At 37.0% G+C, this 22,809-nt stretch overlaps 1 protein-coding gene across 1 annotated transcript in view; it reads left to right on the forward strand.

The window, feature by feature from the left end:
• GADL1 (glutamate decarboxylase like 1) overlaps positions 1-22,809 on the forward strand; it is a 157,753-nt gene that overhangs the window by 42,932 nt on the left and 92,012 nt on the right. The window contains exons 7-11 of the mRNA XM_033132691.1: positions 186-265; positions 388-442; positions 5,531-5,647; positions 10,713-10,777; positions 11,028-11,109. Of these exons, the coding sequence (XP_032988582.1) occupies positions 186-265; positions 388-442; positions 5,531-5,647; positions 10,713-10,777; positions 11,028-11,109 (399 nt within the window). The remainder of the gene's footprint in view (positions 1-185; positions 266-387; positions 443-5,530; positions 5,648-10,712; positions 10,778-11,027; positions 11,110-22,809) is intronic.

Here is a 22,809-nt window from a genome sequence, read left to right on the forward strand (position 1 = left end):
CCTCAACCAAAGTCAATGTTCTGAACCACTAAGGAGCTCAATTAAGTTACTACTTTCTCATTTTTTTATGCACTAATGTTCCAAAGATTAGGTTCATCCATATGGCAGCATTTAGATAATGAGCAATAGTTTTTTCATGCTACATATCCATGTCTCTTTCTTCCCCCTTGTCCCTTTTAATTTAGTGTCATTACTCCATGAAGAAGGCAGCCTCTTTTCTTGGGATTGGTACTGCGAATGTGTGCTTTGTGGAAACAGATGGAAGGTAATGGGGACAGGATCCAGAAGCCTAGTGGGTGGAGGGGGAAATTCATACTTTTTAAAGAGAAGGACCAATATCTGTCCACTGCTAAGCACAACTGAATGTCTTAAATCTGTGTCTCTTAGGGGTAAAATGATACCTGAGGAACTGGAGAAGCAAGTCTGGCAAGCCAGAACAGAGGTGAGAGGGGTAAGAGAAAAAGGGGGAAAGAAAATGTGTGCATGTGTCTGGCTGTGAGGGAGAGGATGCCGGGCAGGCAATGCGAGCAGCCAGACCCGTATCTATGTGTGGGACAGAGAAGAGAATGTTAGAATTAAAATCAGGTAAGTAATTTACAGATGCTCTATTTCCAGGTACTTGGCTTTTCGTGTTCTGTGGAGTTTCTCAGATGTTCTCATCCCATTTGGCCGGAGCCTATTAAAACACTGACATCACTTTATTCAGGATTCTTGTCTAGAATTAGCCTTAAAAGGTGAACTCAGCCTCTCTAGCAGGGACCCTGCAACTACTGTCCTACATAACTCCTGACTCAGAATTCTGCAGGCCAAACCATTGTCTCTGGGTTGCATTCAGAATGATTCCTGAGTTCTAGTTCAACCGATCCTCCCAGGTTGCTTCTACCTGAAGTCCATCCATACCATCACCCTGTATTGGGTCTGGGTCTAACATTTCAGGTCTGGCAAAATGGTCCCTCTTTCTTAGCTGCCAGAATGTATGAAAGCTGACACATCTGTTTCTGGGGAAAGCAAAGCATGGCCCTGATCACCTGCTATTCTCCAGCTAATGCTGGCCCTGACACCTGCTTTTTAGGTGTGTCATAGTCTTGGTGCCAGCCATCTTGCTTCTTGGACCCAAAGCTTGCTAGGTTAGGTGTACCTCCTCAACTGTTTCCCACCAATCCCACCAGAGTTCTCATTGCTAAAGGAGCTTCAGACTATTCTCCCACAACTTTCCCATAAGTAGTGAAAAAGTCAAGTGTGACTGCTAAAAAACGAAAAGCCCAACTTCTGAGCTGGGGTGTAAGTATCTCTTTCCTCATAAGATTTCACAATCTTGGAAAGACGGATTGCTTTTATTTCTATGTTTTAAGTTTTGAGCATCCTATGGCTTGCTAGATTATTGTATTTGGTTTAAAATTCTGTACTTAAAAATGTTTGCCTTTATTGCAGATTTATTGGCTTCAGGTGTGTCCTTAGATCTACATTTGTCTTTATTTTTTTAAAAAAAACATTCCAATAACAAGTGGATTTGATAATTGTCTGGTGGTACAGATTATCAGATTTCTTTGACCCTGGGGTAAAATTCTACATTACAACTTGTTTGTTCTGCTCTGAACTACAGATACCGAATTCTAGTTTCATCTTTTTTTAATCTAGTTTTATCTTTTTCTGTAGAAGTTACTATCAAAAAGAACTTTCTTAATTTCATTAATGATTGTTTGTGGGAAATATTGATTATGCTTTTTGTATGGTTCATTTGATTGATTGATTGATTCCTCCCTCTCTCTCTCTTTTTCCCTTTTTTCTTTCTTCTCTCTCTCTCTCTCTGACTCCCTCTCCCTCCTTCCTTCCATCCCTGTCTCCCTCCCACTCTCTTTCTCTTTTCCCTTCTTTCTTGAATTTTGAACTTTTCCTTATGGAAAATTTCAAATAAATACAAAACTAATATAACGAGCATCCAGATACCCAGCATTCCATTTCAACAATCATTAGCTTATGCTCCATTCTGTTTCATGTACACCCTATTCCTTCCTACCACCCCTAGATTAGTTTGAAGGAAGTCCCACACATCGTATCCCTTGATCTATAAACAATTCAGTATATATGTAAAAGATATGTATCCTCTTTTTTTAAAGTAATACCATTATAAGAAATATTTTCTTAATATCATCGAATATCCACTCAATATTAAAATTTCTCCCATTGCCTTTAAAAACAATGCTGGCGTATTCAAATAAGCATTCAGACAAGGTCTGCATGTTGCATTAGGTTGATTCAGCACATCATAATCTTTTCTAGCTTATAGCTTCCATTCCTCCTCCTCTCTCTTTTTTTTTTTTTTTTTTTCTGTTGTTGTTGCTGTTGTTGTTATTTTTTTTTGTTTCCTCCTGAAATTGCTCTGTTGAAGAAACCAAGTCCTTTGTTCTGGTAGTTTTCCACATTATGGACTTTGTAGATTACATCAAGAATTTGAGAATCTAAATTCGCCCTGCCTCTGCACCACCCATCTGTTCTCTTTATTTCCTGTAATTTGGCAGTTAGAGCTTACTCAGATTCAGATTGGAATTTTCACAAGGAAGAACTCGCGGGTAAAGTCTGTCCTTTCATCGGGAGACATTCATATCTCTGTCTGTGATAACATTGATTGGCAGGTTCTGGTTTTGTCAGTCCATGTGTCAAAGAACTCTGCTTCAGCATCGCACCTCATGGATTTTGCTGCCGTTAATCATCATTGTCTAGAACCATTATTTCATCCGGTGATGTTCCAATTTATTCTCTCATTCCTCATTCATGTATTGGTGGGCATACTACTCTAAAGAAAAATGTTCTCTCATCCCTATTTGGTTTCCCTAAGGAAACAGTTTGCACAGGCAGAGTAGGATAAATGTTTTCTTTTGCCCCCTTATTTTTCTAATTTCCATAATAATGAGTTAATTGCCTAGCATCCCCTAAAGACAGTCAAAACTTTTTTTTCTTAGTATCATTAAGAATTCATGTTCTAGCATGTTTGATGGGTTTTATCCCACTGCAGTCATTATATTCATTGTGTAAATGTTTGTTTGTTTTAACAATGATAGTACATGAAACCGACATATTCTAAAGTTGAGGACTTGAAAAGAGAAGTTTTTAAAAAGAAAAAATCTCTGTAGGCACATTTAAAAGTAAGGCAACGGAATGAGAGTTGTTACGTTTCCTCAGTTTTCTTTCAAGTCAGTTAAAACTGGAGCCTGGATTCACCAAGGACAAACCTCGCTTCCATTCTGAGATAATAACTGATGACTAGTTTATTTTTCTCGGTAGCTTCAGACCTAGTTGTTTTGTTTCAAGCTTTTAACTTGGTTTGTTTCAGATGTAGGAAATAGTACATCAACTTTTTTTTTTTTTTCCTGCTGGGATTCGATTCCCTGGCCAACCACAATCCATTAAAAATCTTTTAAGCAGTGACCTTTACTTGATGCCATTACAAAGATATTGAAAACCACAGAGGCCTCTGAGGCTCTCAAATGCTTATGAAAAGATGAAACGAGTACAACTACTGAATATTTGGAAGTGTTTTTGTGTATGACTGCTTGAAATTCCAAACTTTCTTAGAGAATACAGCTCATTGGCAGGACACCATCAATGCCGTTTCCACTGGATTTTCTTATTAATCACATGAGATATGTGAAAGGAAAAAAAAATCTGGAAGGTTAAATCCAGGTGGCAAAAGTTTAATTTCTGAGCCTGATATTTATAGCTAGATTGTTAAACAGGTGAGGAAAAGTCATTAATAAGCTAGAATAGCTTGCATAGGTGTTTTCTCACAACTGTCAGAATGTCATATAGTTTATGAGGCAAAGCTCAACCCTTAAAGACACCTTAAATGGTTTTAGTAAATTACTTTTTCTATTGCTTTTAATGATTGATGTAAATCTGGTCTCATTTCCTTTATGTCACTGAGATGATAAAATGGAATCAGTTGGTTGTTGAGCACAGAGAAGAAATCTTTAAGCCCCTGGTTCCCCAAGGGCTCTGTCATCTGCTGGCCCCACTTTAAGAAGTTTGGGTGAACTAGATTCCATGTGTCACAACCATCTACTCAAATGGCAACTGCATTCATCGCGTACCATCACTTTGATTCATGTGCATCTCAGCGTTGAGATGTGGACCCCATGTCCATGCTCTGCCCCCGTTTCCACGGAGAAATAATGTTTCTGTCTGTGCTCAGCTAAACTGGAGTGAATCCGGTTCTAGTGAAACAACCCATGGCATTAAAATGGGACATAAACATATTTTGCAAGAACAACTGCACTTCATGATAAAACTGAGGGGGAAAAAATGACTCTATCCTAAATGGAGGTAAAAAGAAATTTCAGAGGCAGTAAATATTCTTGTCACTTATTCCTCAGGTGCTCTAGAATCTTAGGCTTCTCATTGCTCCCCGCATTCATCCCTCCGCGGCACTTCCACAGCCAGCCACACATCTCTGCCTGACCTGCTGGGATGGAGCTATTCCACCTCATGGACTCTCCTCTCCTGGTTGCTGTAAAGTCTCTTACGGGGCCCAGTTACCTTGGCTGGAATTACCATTCATCTCTGCATGTGTTCCCATCTTCTCCCTTTTCTCTCCATTTCCCTCTGGCACCTGTCCACTCTGCAAGATGCAGCCATGAGCTGTATGAGGAGGAAAACTCATGGTACGAGTCATACAGATTCCCTCTTCCAGCACATTCTAACCAGTTTTCTGTTGCAGCACCTGTTTTGGAGAGTGTATCCCAGTGAGGTTACCTTATCCCTCTGATGCCGGACTTGTGCCTAAGCACATTTTCTGTTTTGTAACTGCACTTACTTCACAAGGAGACAACCGGACAGGCCTTCATTGTTTGTCCCTGGTATTGACTGTCTTCCGAACGCATTCCTTTTTGCTTTGGAGAAGGGTAACAATGATGGCACTCTAGAGGCCCCAGTGAATCTCCCCAGGAAGAATTTGGAATCGTACAGAAAACCAGTTTGCCAATGTTGACGAGGTCATTCACTTTCTCTCTGGGAAATCTAAGAACAGAAAATACGGCAGAGAGAAAATGAGACTGAAAGATAGGATACATATAGAGTGTGCCAAAAAATATGTATAAACATTTTTAAAAAGGAAAAAATAACTATTAAAATTGTAATACTCAATATACACCGATAACAAAAGATGAATACCGGTTACGTTTGACTTCTGCAATTACAAGAGGTGCTCAAAGTGGATACCATCAACCTCCAGCCACTTCTGATTATGGCAAACTCTTGCTTGAGCAACGTTGACCAAAGTGTCCACTTGTATACATTTTTTTTGGCACCTCCGGTATTGAGTTAGGACAAAGGACTACTAGTGTCATAGAATTTTCTGTTTTCTTAACCTGTTTATAATAAGGGGCTACATAGTGGAGAAGTATAAAAACATTCACTGAATGAATGATTTTCTCCAAAGAAATTTCTGGATATATAACCTTTACATTTACCAACCTATAACAGGACAAATTTAGAGGTGATGGTGCCAATTCTTATGGGTGGGTTCTTTTCACAGGGAGCAGCACCGTTTCTTGTCTGTGCCACCTCTGGTACAACTGTGTTGGGAGCATTTGATCCTCTGGAGGAAATAGCTGACGTCTGTGAAAGGCATGGCCTGTGGCTTCATGTGGATGTAAGTTCATCTGTATGTACACATCTGTTCAACGCTCTAGTCTTTTTGCAGCTTTGGTGGGAAGTGTTTCATATTCTCAGAAACCACATGTGATGGGAGGTCCCCAGCTACTTTTATTTAAATGTGTATTTCTAATTAGGGGTCATAAATATGTCATTTTGTGTGAGGTATAAAGAAGAAGATTCTAAGACTTGATGTAAATTTTGTGGATTCAATTTTATTTCTTCTTCTCCCATGAACCATTTTCTTTGGTCCCTTGAATCTACTGTCATTGAGGCAGCATGGTGGAAGGGACACATTTTGGACTATGGAGTCAAGAGGCTTTGATTTTTGGATTCTATTGGCCTCTTCTTTATTGTGACGTCAGCCCTCTGGGCTTCGGTTTCTTCATTTGTAAAGGAAATGGCTTATGTGGTCTGTAAAGTATCTTCTAGCTTTAAAATTATGTGGTTCCAATCAGCCAGAAAATATGAAAAGCTGCACTACATAATTTCACGCTCTAATTAAAGCAGGTTTTATCTAGATCTATTATAGACAATTATTTGAGAGGGATTGGGATAACTTATATTTTTCATAATTTTCTAACTTGAAGGATTGGCTTTTTTAAAATTAATTTTGTAAGTCCTGGGGTTGTTCATAATAAATTTTCCTTAATTCAAGGTAACTCTTAAAATTCTATTTATCTAGCGTTAAAAAGTTGAGTTCAGCCAGTTATAAATGCTTGTTGACCATTTTGGTTTTCTTTTTTCTTTTTCATTCTCTCTCTTTCTCTCTCTCTTGCTCTTGCTCTCATTCTCTCTCTCTCTCTCTAATTAATTAGTTTGATTTAACCCAATAGAAAGGACTACTGAACATGTTGATGAGTCTTTAGGGAACTCTCCTCTGGTAAGCAAGTGTTTCATAGCCTCCTTATCAGAGAAAAAGAGAGGGTAATATTTTTGACTTACTGAACAAAAGGTAACTGAGCATTTGGAAGATATACCTGCACGTAATTTTATTGTTGGGATGATTTTATTCTTTCAAAGGAAAACATCTATGATATGATATGGAGAGAATTTTTTAGCAACTCCAAGCTCTCATTAAATGTATGCTAATGTTTGGTAAAAGCAGCAGTAATAGAAACTCACTAGAGTTATAGGCTCTTTTTATATTGCCAGTGACAATACTTCAGATAGATTATTTGTGACATCGTTCAATGGAATTGTAATATTTGTATCTGTTTGCATTTTAACTTATATCTTACTGATTTCATAGCCTTTAAAGTATAATAAGACGTTATGTCCTAAAAGACAATATAAAGTGAGTACTTCTGTGACTGTGGAAATAAGGGGAAAAATAAAATAACATCAGCACTTAAAAAGTTCTACTCTCATAAGAGAAACGTCAAATATGGATTATATCATTTACATAAAACAGTAACTACAGCAATTTCTAAACTGGAAAGGATATTAAGAGATTTATGGGCCTTAGAGAATTGTGATTTGTACATATGAATGCAAACCTCTAGGTTTTCTAAAAATTAAAGATCAAATTTTTGAAGGAAACACTTCTATAAGGAAATATGTAAGACACACAAATTGTTCTATTCACACGTAGTAGGCATATAGTGGAAGCCTGTATTAGATTAAACTGGACAGCAACAGCATAGCTGACCTATCAAAGAAATTAGCTCTAACACAGAGACAGTGTTCACCCGTCCTTTAAATTGCAGGCATCGAATCTATTGATAAAATTTTATACAGAGTATGTACCTTACCTTGAAGAAACTTTTTATGTCATACATAGTTTATTAATTTTAAAGACAAAAAATTGACAAAATTGCAATAATTACTTTGACCTGTTGGAAATTTTCTAAAGAATATTTTAAAGATCCTTTAATACATTCAAAACTGGTCTTTATTTCTTTTTAGAAATGCAAATATGATTGCTTATTCTTCTGGGTTTTCCAAAACACCAAGTCACCTTGCATATAACTTATTATATGCATCATAACTGATTAACTTTAAGATACACGTACACCTTTGTTTTTTAAACATTTTTACCATCTCTGAGATTGGTATGTTGATGTTGTTGTTTTTCTTTCTTAGTGGCACACAAAAAAATGGTGACTCTTACATTTGATAGTGTCTTAAATTTGGTTAACAACAATGCATTTTAAACAAATAAATAAGAAAAACTTTAGTTTTGGCAATTTTTTGCCGCCAGTGCTGTTGTTCCTCCATGAGAGCAAATATTATTCCAGCCTCTGCCTCAGACTAGGATGCCAGGCTGGTCCAGTTCTCCAAAGCAGAGGCTGTGGCTGCTGCAAAGCTTCACACTTCCAGAAAAGCTTCCTAAAGTCTCTCACCACTCTTCATTCCAAGTCCTGGGGGAGGGGATGGGGTTGGGGGTGAAGGAGGTAGTAAACATAGTGTCTAAAATCGTGGGCTTCACACGCTGCTGGATCTTGAGTCCAAGCCTGGCTCTACCTCTGTTTCGGGATTAGTTCTACTATTCATTTATTAACTAAGTAATTAGAGAAGAAATGTAAGTAAAATGGTAACTGGTGCCTAACCTATAGTAATAGCTCAATAAATGATGGTCCTCATTGAGATGGAAAACCAAGCTCCTTCATCATTTAGGTCATTCATTTGATGTTTCTGCAAGTTTTAAAGTTAGCGTTTAGAAAGTTAAGCAAATAGAAGCAGGCATTGACATCACAGGAGTTGCTTTGCTCCTTTCATTTCCTTTGAAGTACACATTTGTGGATGAGCTGTTCCTCACTCTGCCAGCTCACTCTGTAAATCTAATGCCTTGAAGGATTCATGTGATTTGAAAACTTCAATCCAGCTCCCTAGGATTGGGAGAATCTTGTTAACTTTGGGGAGAAGAAGAGGAGGCAGGGGTGTGGTGCAGGAGACACGAAGAAGTACAAGCGTAGTGTGTGAGGCAGGTGGGAAGAGAAAGAGTAAATGGGCATGTCTGAGTCTTACTAATTAATATTTCCCCTAGTTGTCACTGGTAGGTTCTCAATGAAGTTGGGGATAAAAAGATTGAGAAAAATAGGCAACTTAGTGTTTAGGGTGTGTGATGGAAATAAAGGAAGCTAATATGTGAGGCATCTTCGTGTTAGTGAAGACCAAGATCTCAAAATCCAGAGCTGGGGATCCTCAGTTAGTAAGCCAGGATAAAGTTTCTCTGGATGCTGAAGGCAGTGGATTTTGTAGCTCAGCCGCAGTCACACATGGTCCATTGTGAATGCCAGTGGGGAAGAGAATGCAACAAGAAGGGGACTTGGTTGACAACCTCAAGTCATCTATCCTGTAATTGGGAATCTTCAGGATTGACATGCACATCCCTTTCAGCTCACAATTCAATGGGAAATTCCACTGGATTTTTGGAGACTCTAGTCCATGGAAGCAGGGCTGGAACTAAGGTGATGCAAGTGAGGTGCCTAGGGCTCAAATTAAGGAGGCATTCACTCTTAGGGTCATGCAAGAGCCCCACTTGAGAGTGAGTTCCTCCTTAAATTGTGCACCCTCGGTGACTCACTCACTGTGGTAATTCCAGCCCTGAACAGAGAGAGCTGTTTTTAAGTGGGATTTAAGGTCACTCTTTATTGTTCACCAATGGGTTCAGCTTTTGATACTCATTCCTTTCACCTTCCACATTCATGGTATACATAATCATGCCATTTCTTTCTACATGCTATGCTCTACCATTTGGCCAACTGGTCACCTTTCCTAAGTCATGATGCTGTCATGAAAAAAAAAAAGAGCTTTGGTTTCCAGATCTGGTTTTCATTACCTGTGAGACCTTGAACAGTTTACCTACCACCTCTGAACCTTAGCTTTGCTGTAAAAAAAAAAAAAAAAGAAAAAAAAAAGAAAAGTAATAATAACTCCATTCTCAATGCAATGTTGTGCGGTGTGAATAGCCTTGGAGAGCGTTCAACACAACCCAATCCAGCCCCCTCATAGTCCCTTGCTGTAATCACCCTTCACTACCCTAAAATTAAACTAAGAATTCTGCTCCATTTCAAGGGCTAAACTGACTTTCTTATTCCTCACCTCGATTCTTCCTTCCTCTCCTCCAGTTGTTGACCGGGAGAGCCTCTTACCTTGTTAGTGTCTGTTTCCTTTCTCTTTGCTCATCTTAACCTCTCCACTGAACAACTTCAGTAAGTCCTGGGTTTTCTTTTTCCCACTCTTACATGTTTGATTTGCAAATATTTCTGAAAGCTGTTTGGCTGAAAAGATCTACTTTTTCAATAATAGGATCCATTTCCACCTAGCACATGCTAGTTGACTACGAGTTCCCATAGTACCATCTGTGCACCTTGTCAAGTCTGTGCCACATTTATTATTCAGAATGCCAGCCCTTAGCCCTGTCCCATTATCAGCATTTGTACCTTGTGTACGGTAGAATCTCAGCATTATAAGGACATTGTCTATTTTATTTTGTTTAAATGATTATTTTATTTTTCCATTACAGTTTCACGTGTGCAGCATAGTGATTAGACATTTATATACCTTATGAAGTGATCACCCCGATAAGTCTAGTACCCATCTGTCACCCTACATATTTATTATATTATTGATTTTATTTTCTTTACATCCCCATAACTATTCTGTAACTACCAATTTGTACTTCTTAATCCCTTCTCCTTTTTCACCCACATCCCAACCAACCTCCTCCCATCTGCCAACCACCAAAATGTTCTCTGTATCTATAAGTTTGTTTCTGTATTGATTTTTTATTTTGTTCTGTTTTAGATTCTAAGACTTGAGAAGGTATGCACTGTGTCCTTAAACCTCTTTTTGACCACACGCAACTCAACGGGTTAATATAACACTTTATGATGTGTGAATTTAAATCCTACGAGTCCATGGGAGCCCATCCATTGTGAGGAGGCTCTGATTGCCTGAGTAGAGCCAGTGGTCGAACTTTCCTGGAGTGCACGTTGGTTAACATTGACTTAAAACAATGTGTTAAGATTGATGCTGTCACTCAGGGTTTTCTGTGATAACTGGCTGGTAAGCAAATAACACTGAAATAACATTTGGTTATATAAATTTCTCAACAGGCTTCTTGGGGCGGCTCAGCTTTGATGTCAAGGAAGCATCGCAGGCTTCTGCACGGCATCCACAGGTAACTGTAGTTTCCCACACACAGTGCCTTTTATTTAGGCAACGGGGTCTCTTTGGACTAAGTGGCATTCTGAAAATAGAGAAACAAAGTAATTTTTTTACTTGAAGGAAAGAAAAACCCCAAACTACTCAAACAAGGCCTCCTGTTGAGGGCTACCTTGGGTAGAGTGCCGAATGTGTGAGCTGCTAATTACAGCCAAGCTTTCCTCCAGTAGAAGGTAATTGGGTCTTTTCTTCCTTTTACATAACAGAGCTGACTCTGTGGCCTGGAACCCCCACAAGATGCTAATGGCTGGAATTCAGTGCTGTGCTCTCCTTGTAAAAGACAAATCTGTGAGTTGTTTTTCTGTTTTGTTTTGTTTTGATGACCTTTGGGCGTTGAGGCGGGTTCAATTGCAGGTGCTTGCAGATGATTATATTTTGGTGCCTTGGGCCAAATATAGATAAAGGTCTTTGGTAAATGTGGATGGTATCAAACGGAAGCTAAATCGGCTCAGATAAAAGAACTAGTGTTTTTGCTCAGGTAATTGTGTGAATTTGATTCAGGTATTACATAATCTCATTAGTTACAGCAAGATGCTCTCTCTCGCCCTCCTTTGGATTATAGTTTAAAACTCAGTTTTCCACACTGCCAAGATTTTTTTTCTCCTTGATTAAGTCTGGGATTTCAGTTAGTTTGAAACTTCTGCTCGCTGAGAAAGTGGAACAGATGTGTGTCATACATTAAATTGAATGCTTAATACGCTGAGCTGGGGCTTCACAGCCCGTTTCTATGGGAAGATGTTAGCTCAGGGCTAATCATCGAACACTGATTTATGAGAGGATTGTCCGTCTCAAGTGGTTGGTACTTAGCTTCTTTTGGAACGATGGGGAGAGTTGGAAACAAATCTGGATCACTGTGAGGCAAGTGGGAAAAAGAGTTCCTGAGGTTCCTCTTGGCTAGAGGTATAAACTCTGTGTGTTCTGTCAGATAAATAAGGATCCCTGTGGGAAGTGGCCCAGGCTGGGAAGTGCCACTTCATTCTTAGAAATGTCTCCTCAGGAATGTGTGCAGCATGTGGGTGGTCTTTCTCAGCCATCTGTTTACATTATTTTTTTCTTAGGGGACTCCCTTTGCTAAATGCTAAAGTCGTTTTCTCTTTTTAAGGAATTTTATTTCAAATGAACACCATATGAAACCCTGTCTTGCATATGTGGATAATTACAACTCTCTTTAAAAAAGAAAAAAAAAAAGTGAGGTATTTGTATGTCAGTGCCCTTCGTGTTTGGAGATGATCAGACAAAACACCCGTCAGAAACTGTATGAACAGGTTGTGCCTCTGTAGATAGTAACACTCTTGGGAATATGAATCTATTCCGTAATGTTTTCTTAGGCTGGCTACCACTGACTATATTCAGTGCCATTTAACTATTTTTCATGTAAGTTTTTAAATTGTAGCGAGACTGCATGTTGTAACTCACAGGTAGTTTTAAGAGGACTGTATCATTTGTGAACCAAAGAACATACTCAGCTTGCCCATAGTTACATATTTAAGATAGGACAGAGTTAGGAGGAAACCCAGGTTTTCCTTTGGTCTAGATATAAGAACAAAAATACGTCAAGCATCCTTTATGTGCCGGGCATTTTATATCTACTTTCTCTCTAATTAACCAATCGGAATGACATCCTTAGCTGTTGGTGTGATGCTCTCAAGACTGGGAAATCGAGGCCAAAATTTTCATGACTACTCCTTTGAATAATTTTCTAGCTTTTATATATTTCTCTTGTTGAATGATATTTGAGGGATTTAGCTTAGAATGGATTTATATTTATATGCTTGAAGCAATTTAAAATTTTCTGGATCATCTAATTCTGTAACAGGAGTTAAAATTGTGTTTTTTGAAAAATAATTCATTTCTGGATCTCAATAATAACAGCACTACCCATGTCTACTCATTTGGCAAAATTTAAAAGATTAGAAAAATTGCACTTTTCTATTTTTCTAGTGCAAGGAATTGAGCACTTTCAAAAATTGCCTTTTAATTAATTCATTCATTTTTTTCATGAAAGACTGTTTTCAAATTAACTGGAATGAAGAGCTGAACCATGAGATATTTGATAGGACAGTCAGCATAAGAAGTTTTGTTTAGGTAGTTTTGGTGTCTCTTTTGTACCTATTTTCTGCCTATGTTGTTCTCTTTCATATTCATTTATTCATTCTTTCAGCGAACACTAACTAATTTCCTCTGTAGGCCAGGCACTGTGCTGATTCTGCGCTTATCAAACAGATACATCCCCCATAGTGAAAGAGTTTATTATCTCACAGAGGAGATTAATTAAAGAATTAAATAGGTATATATTTTGTTCATGAACAAAATATATACCTATTTAATTCTTTAATTACTATTTCAATAAGTGCTCCAAAGCATGTGTTGGACACTGTTGATTAGATATTCTCGAGCCATTCCAACCTCCTTCCCTCTGTCTCCCAATACTCATCTCCCTTACAGCTAAGAGTCACCATGTGACACAGATCTGGCCAATATGATGTAGGGGATGTGATGGGGGCTCTTGAGGAAGGGTTTACTCTCTGCTAGAGGTGATACACCCAAGAGGAGAGCGCTCATCCCTGTTTCCTATCTTGAATGCAGTTGTGTCACAGTGTGATGCATGGTGTACTGAGAGCTACTTTGTAACCATAAGGACCATTAGGCAATGGCCCTAAATCAAAAAGTGAACATGCACAGAATGGCAGAGCAGAAAGGAGAAAAGTCTTGGTCTGGGATAATTATTATACAATGTTGTACTAACCCTAGAAATGCCTCCTTCCAGACATTTTGTGGTATCAAGTAATTAAATGTGTTTATCGCAGAAACTACTTCCACTGGGTAATCTGTAACTTGCAGCCAAATGCATTCCTCCTATCTGATAGAGAGAATAGTATGGTACTCAGAATATACAGCAGGGAGATCTGAGATGTCAAGGTGGAAGGAACAGCATGTGCAAAGTCTTTAAGAAAGAAAGGTTCTTTTTGTATTTTAGAAACTGAAAGAAGTCCATTGTTGCTGAAATGCAGAAAGTAATGCTAAGACTGGCATAAGATAAGACTAAAACTTTAGGTACTAGATAAAGCATGAGGGATCTTAGAGATAAAATTAATGATTATAGACTTGACCTTCAAAACAATGGAAGAATTTTAAAGCCAGGGAGTAATCTGAAAGGATTTTCATTTAAGACAATGCATTGGAAAGGGGAAAAAATGGATGCAAGAGTAAGTAAAGGCTTATAGTATCCAAGCAAGAGTTGATGGCAGAGGAGATGGAATGATGTGATGAATTAAGATATAGTTTAGCTGTCAACAAGGCAGGACTGAATTACCAGTTGTATGTGGGAGTTGAGGAAGAAACAGGTGTCATGGTTGATTCCCTGGTTAGTGATACATGACCATGTTTAGGGAATGGAGATTGCTAAAGGACAAGACTATTTGAAAATGAAATATCTTGATTTTAGCATTGGCTCTGTTAAATTTGAGATTCATAGGAGATATTCAAATGAAGATGTCACGTTGGCAGTTGACATATGGATCCAAAGGTAGAAAAAGAGATCTAGACTGGAATAGTGTATCTGAAGGAATTGTTTACATATAGATGGGTTTTGAGGCCATAGGAATGGAATTGTTTGCCTTAGGAGGGACTTTGGAGTGAGACGAGAAGAGGATGTACAAATTAGCCCTGAAGAACGTCAGAGTTTAAAGATTGGGTAGAAGAGCAAAAACTCGCAGTTAAAGCTGAGTCCAAATGGCCAGGGAGATAGTAGGAAAATCAGAAAAGAGTGATGCTAACAAAATTGAAGAAGAATATTATGGGGAATGTGAATGACTTGTCATCCATTGTATCAAGGCTTAATTTCACCTTCATAAGGAAGAGTTCTCAGACTCACCAAGGTAAACTGACATCTCCCTGTTATTCTTTCTCTGACCTTCATCATGATTTGTAATTATGGTTTCTCATGTATTAACTTCCCCCTACCCCAGAATTAAGCTGTATGAGGATAGGGACTCTGTCATTATATTTACTGTCCTATCCTCAGTGCCTAACACTTCAGTATTCACTGAACTAGAAAAAATGAAAATTCGCTGAAAATTTTAATGATTAAACAAATTAAAAATCCTCAGAGATACCTGCCTTCCTGTCAACAAAAATTAGGAGTTTCCAATTTCTCCCCTGCCCCAAATTATTCCTTTTGAGAGCTCTGAGCTAACAGTGATTAAAATTATAGTTGATGAACTTTATTGCGTAGGTCCACACACAGGCTTGAGCATGCTTCCAGCAGTAATTGATAAATAGTGATTTTAATTTGGACTTGCTTCCCCAGTTAATGGAAGGGGATAACTCCAGTTAAAAGAAATCAAATTACTTAGTGAAAATACTTCTGTTAAGGTAAAAACTAATTCCCTAATTTGTATCCTCAAAGCCGTAACATTCACAGTGCCGCTTTCCTGATTGACTAGCTTATGGTGTTTGCATTTTTAATTTCCTGTGTTAGTAAAGAAGTCTGCTTCAGAAACAAAGCAGAGCTGTTGTTCTTGAAGGTGTACTATCACTAACCCTCTTTGCATCATGGGGATGAAAAAGAAAATGAGGGATGTTAAAAAAAAAAATCTGTGATTATAAGTAGGTTGACTTCAGATGTAGATGCTGGATCTGCGTGGCTGTTTTGGATCAAAGACAATTTTGATGCTTTGATCTAAAATAAAAGGCAATATATTCGAAGAATCAGTTGCATGGATGAAGAAAAATCTCAATATTGGCTTTTTGATTTTTAGTGTTTCTTAGGAAAAGTTTTAGTTGAAGAAAAACCTAACAGATATATGAGAATATGAAGCATGCTAATCAGATAACTTGTTGTGTATGGATTATCTCTCTTCGTTTGTACCTGCCATTATCATCCAATATTCATTCACAAGGACTTTCTGTTTAACCTAGTATCTACTGACAATTTAAGGGACATTTTTTTTTTGAAAGACTATGCTGATACTATGGATTTTTTTTATTGTGTCCATTTTTATCTGTTTATTTCTGAAGAAATGCACGTTCATTATAGACAAATCAGAAAATTTAGATATTGGAGAAAAATGAAGAAAAAAATATAGAATACAAATAACTGACGATGGCCTTTTCTACATTTTCTTATGCTTATATATATTTAAATGGATACATATTCAAACATACTTAGTATAAGAATTATAACATGTTTTGCTTTTAACATTATTTTTCTGTGAACATTGTTCCATGTCAACATGCATGCTGTACTTTTTTAATAGCTGCATAGTATTGTATAGTTTTGATATATTATAATTAACTTGACCACCCCCTTATTACTGACCAATTAGATTGTTTTAATTTGGGGCTATTGCGGATTTGACTGCCATCTTTGAGGCTAAATATTTGTGCATATCCTGTATTCTTTCCTTAGAATAAATTCCTAGAAGTAGCAGAGTTATGCTATCTTTGATGATACTTTTTTATACTTGTTTCCTAATTTTCCTTCTTAAAATTGCTTAAATTCTCACTAGCAGAGTAGGAGTGTGTGTGTGTTTTTGTGTGTGTGTGCGTGCGTGCGTGTGTGTTACGTGGATCCCTTTGACATCACAGAGACATTTAACTGTTCATTTAATAGGCAAGTCACTAGTACACGCACACTTAAACACACACATAAACATCTTCCTTCTAATTTTATCTATTGATGTATTTTACCTCCTTCTCCGGGATCATCTTTGGATAGAGGTATTTACATGTAATTCTGGGCTACCTAGGTTTCAAATGATAAGATAGAAGAGAAAAGAGATAAGTTTGCAGTTCTTTTCCTTCACCTTCATTCTAAAGAAGGTTCAGAAGGTAGTCACAATCTTTCTTTAGGAAAAGGAGTTGCAGGAAGAAGAGGAATAGGAAATTCATTCAGTACTATGGGTCCGGCACTGCAATGGAAGGAGAAAAGAAGAAAAGAAAAACTAATATCATCTCCCAGTATGGTCCTCTAGGAGAAGGCAGAGAAATTTCAATGGAATACCACACCTGAGACAGATGCTATCTCTCAGCCCATTTAAATTGCTGTTCGGAATGATAATTGATATTGCAAATGACAGTTATTAAATGCCATTTAAAAAATGTACAAGGAAAGAAAGAAAAGAAAATATTTTTATCAGAGAAGCGAAAACAAACTGTATCTGCTCTTGTGAGGCTGTCCCTTTTAGCTCTTGTTTTTCCTCATGGAGTACTTATGGAAGGGCCATCAGATGGTTTGAAAATACTGAAAAATCTGATCATCAAAAAAATGTTTTTCTCTCATGCCAGAGAACACTCATACTCCCCCTATACAGGTACATTATAAATTTTTTTGGAATGACAACCTCCTAGCTAACAGAGAAAAAAAAAATGGCAGGGGAGGCGATGGCATGTGTTTAAAACTGATTAGAAAGAAGACGCATTTGACTTGTAGGAGAGACATCGATCTCCTGTGCTTGATGCTGCCAATTTTTTCTCCATATCTTGGATGCTCTTGCTTGAGCTGAGAAAACTCTCCTTAGACTTTTCACCAAGGTTAGGTATTGCATAAACCTGGCAGAACATATCAAAGTCTTGGTTGGTAAATAGCCCTTTTATTTTTTTCATTTTTTTAAATTATAATAAAAAATTTAATTTTCTTTTCATGAGACCTTTAGAAATTTGTGCATATGCATGTGTATATGTATGCATCACATTAAAAAAACTCACATAGTATTACTAGTCATAATAAAGACTCCTATTATGTCTGCCTCCCTTCGCCATGAAGAGATAATAATTAGTGTTAGAGTTGCACATGTTAAGAACCCATTATGTTTTTCTCAACCAAACAAAACAATAAAATTGGGCTTTAGGGTTTATTTGTTGTTATTGCAATTGTCGTTAATTTTAATAAGGGAATTTGTACTTTGTTTCAGATCCATGCTCCATATAGCCTAGTATATTAAATCCTTTGCGGACTGTGGCCCCAAGGGGTGTGTTATTGCATAATTGTTACTACACTACTTGATTTCAATTAATAGTTACCATCTTGTCACAGAGGGGCACAGGTTCCAATGCAGGACCCAGTCCTTCTTGTAATCATCTATATAGTTGACCGTGAACTACTGGCGGGTAGCAGGGGACTTATTCATCGCTGTAGTCCCACGACTTAGTACAAAGCCTGACGTTCAGCAATGCTCAATAAAAATGTTTCCTGAAGTGAACTTACTTTCTATCATTTTCCAATACCATCAAATAGTTACGTGTTTTAAATCTGTTACCTGCAGTCTGAAGTAGTATGTCTATTATCATCACAGACTGATCTCTTTCAAGTCTCAAAGAGTATCCTTTCTTGCTAGTATGTAGGATTTTTTTTTTGCAGAATGTGGAAATTGTCTTATCCATATGGTTTGATACATCCATTACCCTTTCATATCCCATTTCATATTGGCACTTTTAAAAAAGCCTTTACTCTAAACTGTACCAACATTTGGCCTTTTATCTATGTGCCTCAGAGACCAATAATAAATCAGTGACTCATGCTTTCCTTTTTCAGAAACCATATTGTCTTTCCCCTAGGCAGTTATTTTCGTTTTAGTGTCTAATGATGCTGTTCTTTTTTGGAGACTGGACAAACGGAAGAGATACTTGCTTTTCTAAGGTTCCCTGGGTCCTCGCTTGACCCCTTCTAATGGACAGAATGACATTCACAATCTGCTCGTTTGCTGGCCAACGCTGCTTATAATGTTGGATGCAGCATCTTGGCCAAGGGTTTCCCAATTTCATCCTTGAGTTCCTTCAAACCTTTGGGTGTCTGCCATTTGGTCCTACTGATTAAGCTACATTTATTTAATCAGTTTGACTTAGATGAATTGGGGTGTTGTCCACTATTGGATTTAATATCTTCTGCCTGTCTATTTCTGGAGAACCCTAAGAGTGTGTGAATCTCTCTGATATCTTTCCAGGTAAATAATTCACTCTTCATGACAGCCATCCCATTTCACTATGAGACCCCCACCTTTACTTCTCTGCCAATCATTACAGAAGACTTTGGATTTTCTAAGAAATGGCTGAAAAGGAAAAAGATATGAAACTCTACCTTTGTGTCCTTTTTGTCATCTCTGATTCAATAAAAACTAGCAATTGAAAAATATCCCAGAAAGAGGATTGTATTTACAGATCAAATTTTTTCTATTCTACCTTGTAACAAAACTGATTAGGGTCCCATAACAACAGGAAAATTATATAAGTTAAAATCTAAGAAAAATGGGAAACATAAGGGTAAGGGCATAAAAGGAAACCTAGAACGAAACTAATGGAAAAATCCATGCCGTAATTAGTGTGCTGCACCTGCTTCAGTGGGTAGACCAAAATTTGGTTTTAGCATTTTTAAAGGATTCCAAGCATCTGCCGTTTTCTGCCTTTTATTTTACTATTAATTCACTGAACCAAGGCTTTCTTTTCTGTTTCTACTTTCTGTTATGACACTTGGGACCTTTTTGACTTCTTGGAATAAATTGTTCCGTTTGTTTTTCTTTGAACAATTCTAGTTGTCATACTTGTTGTTTTCCAAGGAATATATCTAAAAACATCCCTGCCACTCCTAATTAGGTTGTCTAGCTTTGCTGTTCAAGGCCAAAAAGATTTCAGTCAATTTTTTTCAGGGTTTTTCTTCTATGGCAATTCAAAGTGTCAATACTTTGTGACAAGTATTGACACTTTGTGAATAAGAGAAGTATTCTAATTTTGTAGATAACTCAGAGGTCGTAAATCTATATTTTATATAGATATTTTATTTTTCAATTACAGTTAACATTCAATATTTATATTTTTAATAACTGTATTTAAATGGTAGTTTGTACAGAAATTGTTATTGGCATATAAAAAATAAATTAAGTATGGACAGAGTAGAAAAATGAAAACTGGAAAATGGTCACCACATCTTTTATAATAAAGGTACATATATAACTCATGCATGCAAACACGTGCATTCATATAGCAAACATATCTGCCTTTATACCCTTATGATGCGGATGGTAGATCATAGTTCGGGAATTTTGTTAGTTGCAAAAGGGATTCAATATCTTCTCTGGTAGTGTATTCTGAGGGCTATTTGGGAATTTGGAAGCTGTTGGTCTTTCTTTCAATTTATTATTATGAAATATAAGAAAAATGTAAAAATATCCATAAAATGTAAATGAAAATCTTAACTTACTATCATAACAGGAATAATCAGGAAATTGCTACACAGATTAAAACAAAGGACAGAAATTCCCCATGTGGTCCTTCCTATTATTGACTTTCCTGCTTTTCTTTTAGTTTTGCTTTGTTGTTATGCATCCTCAAACAATATAGTTTACTCTTGCCTTTTTGAAATTTGTATAAATGGAATCATACAGGATGTAATGTTTTTGGTTTGGCATTGTTGTTGCTTTGCTCACACTTAGCTTATGTCCATAAGATTCATCACAATCTGATGATCAGTTCTTTTCACTGTCTTCTACTGTTCCATATAAGTATAGCCCAATTTTTTTAAATCTATTTTATGTTGGTAGACATATTTTTGGCTTTTACAAGAATTTCCTATGAATATTTTTGTGTACATATCTTTACTGCTTGATATATCTCTAAGGTTTCATCTGGTATGATTTTCTTTTTCGTTGAAGATCATATTTAGGGACTTCATAGTGGATCAAAAGTTGGGTACACTATTAAATTTCGCTTCTTTAAAAATACCTTTATTTCATTTTTTCTGAGGACTGGATTCTGTCACTAATTTTCTTTCAGAGCTTTCTTTTTCTTTTTTTTTTTTTTTAACCTGTTGTTGTGTGTTAGAAAGTTAACTATTTAACTGTTATTCCTTTGATGGTAAAATGACTAATTTGTTGGCTTCTTAATATTTTCAAACTTTCCTTAATTTTCTGCTATTTCTCTGTAATGTTCTAAATATGGATTTTGGTTAGTTTATCTTGCCTTAGCTTCATTGGGCTTCTCAAATCTGTGATTGATATGTTTTATAAGTTTTAAAAACTATCCATTTAATTATTCACTCTGTTTCCTTTCTCTCTCTCTTTATGGCACCTCAATTAAATGTATATTAGACCTTCCCACTGTTTTTTTCTGTCTCTTACTGTATTTGTTACATAATTTTGTCTTTCCATGCTTCACTGCAGATAATTTTATTACTTATCTTGAAATTCACTAATTCTCTCTTCAGCTATATCTAATCTGTTGTTAACACCCTCCCGTGGGTTCTTTATTAGTATCTTTACAGTTTATAATATTTAGCTGAGTCTTTTTCACAAAAATTGTCTTTAAGTTCCTGTTGATATTTTTAAGATCAGCTTTTATCTCCATGAACATGCTAAAGATAGATTTATAATCTGCCTCCGTTAACTCTAATGTCTACTCGTACATTCCCTCCGGTGCTATTCCTGGTGTGTGTGTGTGTGTGTGTGTGTGTGTGTGTGTGTGTGAGTGATTCCTGGCTCTCATAGTGTCTAGCCTTATAATCTTTGATGGTTTACTGGATATTTTATTTGAAAAATTACCTTTAGGAATACTATGAAATTAATTTATCTCTCTTCAAAGAGGATTTGATTTTCATTCTTTTGGGCATCTGGTGGGGGTAGGGAGGGGGGCGAATTAGCAATCCAGACCAAGGCTTCAAGTTTTTCTGTATCTCCAAAGTATAACTTTCACCTCCATTTCCGGGTGGAGACCTTTGAGTCCTAAACAAGAGAAAGTGTTACTTGATGGCCCTTGTTTATACTGAACACTTTAGAACTCTGTTTCCTGAAGATCTTGGAATATCTGCTGGTGAGGAGAAGCACTGGTGACATACCAGGTCTCCACTTGTGGTGCCACCATCCCTGTTCCCTCACCTCTCACCATTCTGACTCTTGTCTTAGCTTTCCTCCCTTGGCCTGAAAATGTCCCTGGCGTAGAAACATCTCGGCTTTCCTTCTTGAGCTCCATTCCTCTACTTGTTCCTCCTGTTAACTTATTTCTCTCTTGTGTAAGTCTGCTATGCTTTTAATCAGATGCATTTTTTATGTTTTGTTCTAGTACGTTTTGTTGTCTTCAACAGGAACGTTCTAATTTATCTAGTGCTTCACTGAATTGCTATGTGTTCAGTTTGGCCTTTTAAGTAATCAGCTGTGTTCAGTGCAGCGATTGGGGATAAGCATGTATTACTTTATTCATCTTTTATTCAACCTGGAAACATGTTCAGCCTCCTATGTGTTAGTTGAATATGACATAGTCAATGGCTAGTAGGAGAAATAGATTTCAAGAAAATAATTAAAATATAATTTGTACGTAATAGAGTAAAAAACAGGTGTTTGGGAATGTAGATTAGGTAAGAGAACGACCCTATTGAAGAAAACTTAGTTATAACAGAGATGAGTATTAAAATATCAGTAATTGGTATTTTCTTTCCATTTTTAAAGCAATATTGATCACAATAGTATAGAGCATAATGAGGAACATAAAAATTACTTTTTATGTTCTGGCTCCACCAGCCAGTTAAAGCATTTAAAATTTTCTTGATACGTACTAATGTTACTATATCTATGCCGATAGATATAGATTTGCATATTTTGCTTCTACAACCAGCATATTCCTTTCTTTACGCACTCCTACCCCTTCTTATGACCTAAAAAACAGAGGTACTTGGGTTTATAGAATCTTAATCATATTCATCTCTTTAATAATTGTCATCATTATTATGGAAACAGCTTATTTGGCACCTTGAGTCCAGTTCAGAAGTGTGCATTCATGAAGTTACGCATGTTTTACGAAGCCTTTCTTCCATACAACATTTACAGTATCTCTTCCTCCATCCCATCCAGACACCTCTTATATCATGAGGGCTCAGGTAATCAGTGACCTCATTGGGAAGACAGAAAGCTAATTCTGCAGATGTTAGCATCTTCTTTAATTGGTATTGTTAATATTTGGAAATCTCATTCAGCCATCTATTCTTCTTCTGTTGACAACTTTTGGTGA

The sequence above is a fragment of the Rhinolophus ferrumequinum genome, chromosome 17, assembly GCF_004115265.2.
Source record: "Rhinolophus ferrumequinum isolate MPI-CBG mRhiFer1 chromosome 17, mRhiFer1_v1.p, whole genome shotgun sequence".
Lineage (NCBI taxonomy): Eukaryota > Metazoa > Chordata > Mammalia > Chiroptera > Rhinolophidae > Rhinolophus > Rhinolophus ferrumequinum.